Source organism: Silurus aristotelis, assembly GCF_946808225.1.
Source record: "Silurus aristotelis genome assembly, chromosome: 12".
Lineage (NCBI taxonomy): Eukaryota > Metazoa > Chordata > Actinopteri > Siluriformes > Siluridae > Silurus > Silurus aristotelis.
Window position 1 is genome coordinate 1,429,492 of NC_139585.1, and position 7,852 is coordinate 1,437,343.

The window sequence follows — 7,852 nt, forward strand, 5'->3', positions numbered from 1 at the left end:
TTTATAACTATACTTTAACAATAATAAATAGATTAGTCCAATAGTAAAAAACGATCTTCTACTGTAACCATAATCACATTCTGGAATAAAGACTTTAGAAAGTTTACAAGAAATAATGTTTTAATTTCTGCCAACTTTTTATATTTATGTGGTAAATATTATAACTGTAATAGTTTCAGTGAAAATTCTTTGATGTTTCATTTATTCATTCTTTTTGCATTTTTCATTGTGTGGTGGCAGCATTCTGAGAAGGTCAAGTCAAGTTTATTTCTATAGCGCTTTTCACAACAGACATTGTCTCAAAGCAGCTTTCAGAAGGTCAGTCTGGATCTACAGATACAGTTTCCTGCTCCTCCATTTACATTTACATTTACAGCATTTAGCAGACGCCCTTATCCAGAGCGATGTGCAAAAGTGTTTTGAGTCTCTGGTAATGAATAAATCTACACTGTACACAAGATTACAAACTTAATATAAATATAACTCTTGAATTCTACAAACTTGGAAAGTGCTAATTTAAGTATTTCAGGAAGATGAAGGTCTTCAGTTGTCGCTTGAAGATAGTCAGGGACTCTGCTGTACGGACATCTAGTTCATTCCACCACCTCGGTGCCAGAACAGAGAAGAGCCTTGAAGTGTACTTACCTCTCATTCTGAGAGAAGATGGTACCAGTGGAGCAGTGCTGGAGGATCTCAGACAGCGTGGTGCAGTGCGAGATGTGATGAGGTCACTGAGGTAAGAAGGTGCAGGTCCATTTTTGGTCTTGTAGGCATCATCAGTGTTTTGAATCTGATACGTGCAGCTACTGGAAGCCAGTGAAGGGAGCACAGCAGTGGGGTGGTGTGGAAGAACTTGGGCAGATTGAACACATGTGCAGCTGCGTTTTGGAATCATTTGCAGTGGATGAATAGCGTTCAGGGGAAGACCTGCCAGCAGAGAGCTGCAGTAGTCAAGTCTTGAAATGACAAAAGACTGAACAAGCACCTGGGCAGCCTGTGTGGACAGAAATGGTCGAATCCTTCGGATGTTATAGAGAAGAAATTGACAGAAGCGAGCCACATTAGCAACATGTGGGAAGAAGGACAGTTCATTGTCCATAGTTACCCCAAGGTTACGAGCAGTGGCTGAAGGGGAGAGCAGAGAGTCATGAAGTGTTATTTGGAGATCCTGACCTGGAGATGAATCACCTGGGATAACCAGCAGTTCTGTTTTTGCTGGGGTTTGAGTTTTTGAGTTTTTGCATTATAACCTGTTCAGCAGATCCTCGCTCTGACCGGGGTATGCAATTTTTCGGGGACCTTAAGCGAGTGCTGTTAAGTGAAGTGGGCCACATTTTTATCCTCAATTACATCTCTATCCTCCAACATTCTGCAGACTCGAGAGCTGACTGAATACACATTCATGAGTAAAACAAATTACACCGTCCCTCATTTATATTTTTATTTATCTAAAAACAGTAAAATATCTTCAGATGATCACAACAGTCAGGTGACAAAAACCCAGATCCATCTCCTTCATCTCCAACAGTCTGCCACAACGAGGCGTGTGAACACAAGTATAGAGACAGACTCAGAAAGGTTGGAAAAGAAAAATGTTTCCCCAGGAAAAAAAAAAAAGCAAAAAAGCAGACCAAAGCAAAAAACAAACTCCAAAATAAGAACTTACACACATCAACTCTGAATAGTGCTGAAGCTGCAGGAAAACATCAGGAGAAACAGACACCATCAAAAACATAACATCAATAATTGAAGGATAGAACTGACACAAGGGGAAACTTAAAGACACACAGGGATGATTGGACTCAGGTGGAACAATAGGAACTAATGAGGAACACCAGGACAAAATGGCGATATCTGGTGGAGAAAATAGGGAATCACAAGAAAAGAAAAAACAGAGTACAGAAACAGGAACCCACTGAATCCTCTCACTGTTGATCCAGCCTCACTAAGAGCTCTTCTGTAACTCAGGAGGCTCTACTTCCATGCTGTGTGAAATATTATACATTTAGTTTGATGACATTTAGGTTCTCATTTCCAAGTGGCCTGTTTTAAAGTGTGCGTATGATTATTACTCCACAGTGCTAATTATATTCTCTCTATTTTTAAGGGGAGCTACTTTATCTAGACTGTAGTAGAACATTAATTCTATACATATACTGGTCCAGTTGAGCTCAGTAGGGTCTGAAGGTGATCCATTTGCTGTTGATAACTCTGGGAGATTCTTGATTATTTATTTAATATAAACAGGCAAGAAATCTAAATTGTTGGGCAAAACTCAGAACTATGAAACAGACTATGGTCGGGTGATTAGCAGACAACGATATGAGGACATAAATGAGAACAAAAAATGTGAAACATAATGAGATAAAAAATAAATAAATGAGACATGAAACAGCAGTTTGGTAATTTTTTTTTTTCTCTTTTACGAGTTGCTTCACGGACACAAAACATACAATCTGAAAAGTAGGAGAACAAGGAAATGCGGCAGCAGGTAAAGAAGGATGTGGTGAAAGCCAAGGAAAAGGCATTTGAGGAGCTGTAGGAGAAGTTGGACACTGAGGAAGTAAAAAAGGATTTGTAGCGATTGTCCAAGCAGAGGGACCGAGCTGGGAAGGATGTGCTGCAAGTTAGAGCAATAAAGAATGGAGATGGAAATGTGTTGACTAGTGAGGAGAGTGTGCAGACCCCTATTGGGAGAAGCCGAAAGAGAGTTTTGTACCTTTATGTTAGAGGGATTTATTTTTATTAGACTGTAGACTGATTCTTGTTTCTAAAAAAAAATTAAATGTTTAAATTATAACTAAATTATATAGATGGTGTGGTGCGGAAACAAATGCACAGCCAATATAATTTTATTAGGAAAATGTTCAAAGAAATAGCAATTATAAAACAAAATCTGAATCACAAACACTTATAGTTGATTTGCTTCTTTAAACATGCCATATTTACTGGATTGTTTTAAAGTTAATTAACCTAGTGTTTAATATTAAATCACAGAAAATCGAATCTTTCTGTAAGTGAACAGTATAACCCTCGAACACTGGAAACACTGACTGGATGTCACCTCTGTAGCCTCAACCTTTTCAGATCTAACTGACCTCAAACTATTTCAGACTAAAATGTTCAAAGGGATATTTTTTTACTGTTGATTACTATGAAAAATATGATTGGGATGTTTTAAACACAAAGATTAATATTCCCACTAAATGTCATTAATGTTCATTAATTAATTATCATTTTCCAAATCATTCAAGTAACTTGCCTTATTATTGAAACATTTTGACTGGCTAAAGCAGAACACAGGAAAAATGTGTTATCAAAAAATAGTATCTTGTTTTAAGCAGCTAAAATGTAGTTACTATTATGGCATTATGTTAAGTACGTGATTTAATCAAAGCTGGTATATGTCTAAACATGATTGTTAAGTGTAATGTAATGCTGATTTTTTCTTTTCAGAATTTTCTTTTTTTAAATGACACTAACTAAAATTGAGCAAGCTCTTTGCCCAGAAGTGCTCGTCTCACTTTTGAAAAACCCTCAGGTGCACATCACCTGGTACCACAATCTACTGTTCCAACTACAAGACCAACAACTACTTCCTAGCTTCCTAACTCCTGGCTAGCTCTTTGGCTAATTCCTCATCTGACATTTCTGTATCAAAGAATCCTGGTGTATCAACTACACGTACACGCTTTCCATGAATTACTGCCTCCTCAACTGCACACTTCTTTGTTACAGAATCTACGGATCGACGTGACTGAAATCTGTTCATCCTCAAGATGGTGTTTCCTGTTGCACTCTTCCCAACACCAGTCTTCCCCAGCAGTAGGATGGTTTGTTCCTCCATTTCCACAGATCTGATGTCAATATGCTGTTCAGAGAAAATCATAATTAGAATGGAAATGATGAAACATGATGTCTAGAAATACAAAACACAAGGGTTTAAATAGACAAAGTAATCAGGAGTACACAGAAACAGATAGAGACCATCAGTATGATACAAAGGACAAGACAATGGGGCAGTGACAGGGCTAGGATGATAAATTACATAGTAATGCTGCTTTCAAGGCGTGTTCACAACATGGAATTCCCCATAGAACAAGTAAAAAATAAACAAAACTTCTCTAGTTTCATTTCCATTTACAGAGGGATGTGTTCTGCTTACACTGAAATATGTTTAAAGTGTATTGGTTTAGTTATTATATATTTAGCGGGGGAGTGGTGGCTCCAGCGGTTAAGGCGCTGGGTTGCCGATCGGAAGGTCTGGGGTTCAAGCCCCGGTATCGCCGAGCTGCCACTCTTGGGCCCTTGAGCAAGGCCCTTAACCCTCTATGCTCCGGGGGTCCCTTACGAGGGAAATATCAAGGTCCGTGACGTCGGAGTGACGTGGGGCCGCCTTCCCGTGGGTTCACCACCTGCAGGAGGGACCGTAAGGGACGGTGCTGTGAGGATTGGGGAGCAGTCGAAGGCTTAGACTGCTGCCCCCGCGACCCGAATTACGGATAAGCGGGAGAAAATGAATGAATGAATGAATGAATGAATGAATGGTTTAGTTATTATATAGGCACAGGACCTTGTTAAAGCTATAACAATGACCATAATATGTGGCCACCTGCACAATACTACAAAAACAAGTGCCAGCAGGGTGCGGTAGGATGACGCAGGGGCAGCGTGGGGTATGCAGAGAGCCCAAAGCAAATGGCAGGAAGATCAGACAGGATACAGCTGTTTTAATATTTAATTTTTAAATAAACGTGTGTTCTGCCCGTCACAGCAGCAAGTCACCACACCTATGTTCTATCATTATCACTAACATTAGCTAGCCTGTTGCTAAATGTATTGATTATTGTCCACAGACTAGCTTTCTGCTCACAATACAGAAAAAACAGACTTCACTTTAAATGACAGTTTTAGATCCTTCTTCAGTTGCAAGTAGCTTTTAAACAAAACGAAGAAAAAAGATTTTAAATGAAAAATAAATAAATCCTAAAGATTACATACTGATATTTTGGATTTACTTCAGATGCTCTGAGATGAAGTTTTTCTTCACCCGTGTTCTTTATGAAGACTTTTTTAAACTATTTTATTGGGGCTCTGCTCTGCTGAAGATTCAGATGTTCTGCAGCTAAGAAGAAGACATTTGGTGACATTTGGAAATGTGTTTTTACTGCTTTTCAGAGTAGAACCAGGCTATACTCACATTTTATTCTCTTTCTTTCTCATTCAGTTCTTACAGTTTTTCTCAGTTGCTTTTGAGCATTTGGATCCTTAATATTTACAAACCAGTGAAATGTATTTCTTAAAATGACATGTACAAACAGCACAACACACTGGATTTCTTGCAAAAGCCTGAACTTTTCTCAAAATCCTCAGTTCATCTCTCAAAATAGTTACAAAGAATCACTTTAATTACATTATTCTCTCAAAAGTCTGTTTTACATTGTGTGGCATTGTTGTGCGTGCATATCTAGGTACGTATCAATATTTAACACCGTTGTTAATGGTTTGGAGTGTTTCAGAATACTGTAAAGTTAACTTTAACTCAGAAACGTTTCCGTGATAATATAATACCATGGTGAAACAGTCGACCAATTAGCACAGCTATTTGCTATCAAAATTAGGAAATGCTATCATTTACTTCTGAAAGCTTGTCTTTTGATTGTCTTTTGATAGTTTGTTTTTGACTGAATATGTGATTTATGTTGATTGTATGAGACTGAACAGGATTCACACTTTTACTCTACTGTACTGGAGTTCATTTGTTTCTTATTTTATCTGTTTTCAGAATGTAGAATTCTGAGTTTTACTCCGTCTGTATTCAGTCTCCAACTGAAGCTTCACCAGATTCACCTTTGACCTGTTTTAGAGAACTGGTTGATGATTGGTTGATCTGATGTCGTTCACTCGCCTTCATTAGTGACCTTCAACATTCATCTGCACAATGTTGTTTTTGGGGTTAAAACTATTCAGGTGAAACCAGTAGAATATCTTCTGATCAACATGAACATAAAGAACTGATGATGTAGGAAACATCAGACACTTTTACACAATCAGTTACATTCATGTAGAAAAACATTCACAATCTGATCAAAGCAACAAGAAATGTTCTTCTGATGAGCACAAGTGATTAAATGATGTGCAGGTTGAACAAGTAGTTTTGAGAAATTTCATCTCTGATCTGAGAAACACTGCAAAGCAACTGAGAAACACTGTAAAACATAAACAGTTTTTGATGTGTTATTGCCCTTTTTACAGAACTGTACACATGTGTGTGATATCTGTTTTGTAACTGAACTTTAGAGTAAGAGCAGATCAGGACTTTACTCCACACCACCACCAGTAGAGGGAGGACCTGATCTCCTGGATTCTGGTGTGAAACTGAAATACAGTTCTGGTTCACTTCTGTATTTACAGTATATAAATTCAGTTTTAGCACTATAAATTCAAATCAAATTCATATATGACATTATCAAAAAATTATAATGTGCACGTCTCTGAAGCGCAGAAACACATCTCTGTCCACTTCCTCAGGATATGTCTTCCAACATAGTTTAATAAATAAGAAGCTACACACTGTACATGTTAAAATAACTAAATAATATCTGATCATGTTTATAAACAGTATCAATCAAATAAAATCAAATAAAAGTTAATACATGCATAAAAATTCACAATACTAGAATTTTTTTCCATGAGGTGTTTGGGAACAGCAGTAAAATAGTCACTTTAATAAAACAGTTCTATTATAAAACAAACACTCACCTTTAGTGTAAAAGCTCAAATCTAATAAGGAGTAACAATGGAACACTTCTCTCTCTTACAGATCACAATCAAATCTGCTCACAAATCATCAAAGAAGCTCATCTATCCTCCACTTATTACCTCTGTATTAATGGCACCTGTTTGAACTCGTTTTAAGTATAAAAGACACCTGTCCACAACCTCAAACAGTCCGACCCCAAACTCCACTATGGCCAAGACCAAAGAACCGTCAAAGGGCACCAGAAACACAATTGTAGACCTGCACCAGGCTGAGAAGACTGAATCTGCAGTAGGTAAGCAGCTTGGTGTGAAGAAATCAACTGTGGAAGCAATTATTAGAAAATGGAAGACATACAAGACCACTGATAATCTCCCTCGATCTGGGGCTCCCAAGATCTCACCATGTGGGGTCAAAATGATCACAAGAACGGTGAGCAAAAATCCCAAAACCACATGGGGGGACCTGGTGAATGACCTGCAGAGAGCTGGGACCAAAGTAACAAAGGCTACCATCAGTAACACACTATGCCGCCGGGGACTCAAATCCTGCAGTGCCAGACGTGTCCCCCTGCTTAAGCCAGTACATGTCCGGGCCCATCTGAAGTTTGCTAGAGAGCATTTGGATGATTCAGAAGAGGATTGGGAGAATGTCATGTGGTCAGATGAAACCAAAATAGAACTTTTTGGTAAAAACTCAACTTGTTGTGTTTGGAGGAGAAAGAGTTGCATTTAAAGAACACCAGACCTACTATGAAGCATGGGGGTGGAAACATCATGATTTGGGGCTGTTTTTCTGCAAAGGGACCAGGACGACTGATCCATTTAAAGGAAAGAATAAATGGGGCCATGAATCATGAGATTTTGAGTGAAAACCTCCTTCCATCAGCAAGGGCATTGAAGATGAAACGTGGCTGGGTCTTTTAGCATCACAATGATCCCAAACACACCGCCCGTGCAACCAAGGAGTGGCTTCATGAGAAGCATTTCAAGGTCCTGAAGTGGCCTAGCCAGTCTCCAGATCTCAACCCCATAGAAAATCTTTGGAGGGAGTTGAAAATCCGTGTTGCCCAGCGACAGCCCCAAAACATCA

The 7,852-nt window shown here is 38.6% G+C and overlaps 1 protein-coding gene and 1 long non-coding RNA gene across 2 annotated transcripts in view; one reads left to right on the forward strand and one right to left on the reverse strand.

Moving 5' to 3' along the window:
* LOC310734893 (legumain-like) overlaps positions 1 to 36 on the forward strand; it is a gene marked incomplete at its 3' end in the record, with an annotated part of 10,533 nt that extends 10,497 nt beyond the window's left edge. Inside the window, exon 12 of the mRNA XM_083557367.1 lies at positions 32 to 36. Within this exon, the coding sequence (XP_083413493.1) occupies positions 32 to 36 (5 nt within the window). The remainder of the gene's footprint in view (positions 1 to 31) is intronic.
* A 3,810-nt stretch (positions 37 to 3,846) lies between these two features.
* LOC310734578 lies at positions 3,847 to 6,855 on the reverse strand. Its single transcript, XR_014536090.1, has 3 exons — positions 6,763 to 6,855; positions 5,002 to 5,125; positions 3,847 to 3,871 (listed from the first exon to the last, which is right to left on the reverse strand). It is a non-coding gene; the product is annotated as an uncharacterized lncRNA (long non-coding RNA).
* Positions 6,856 to 7,852: the final 997 nt, after the last annotated feature.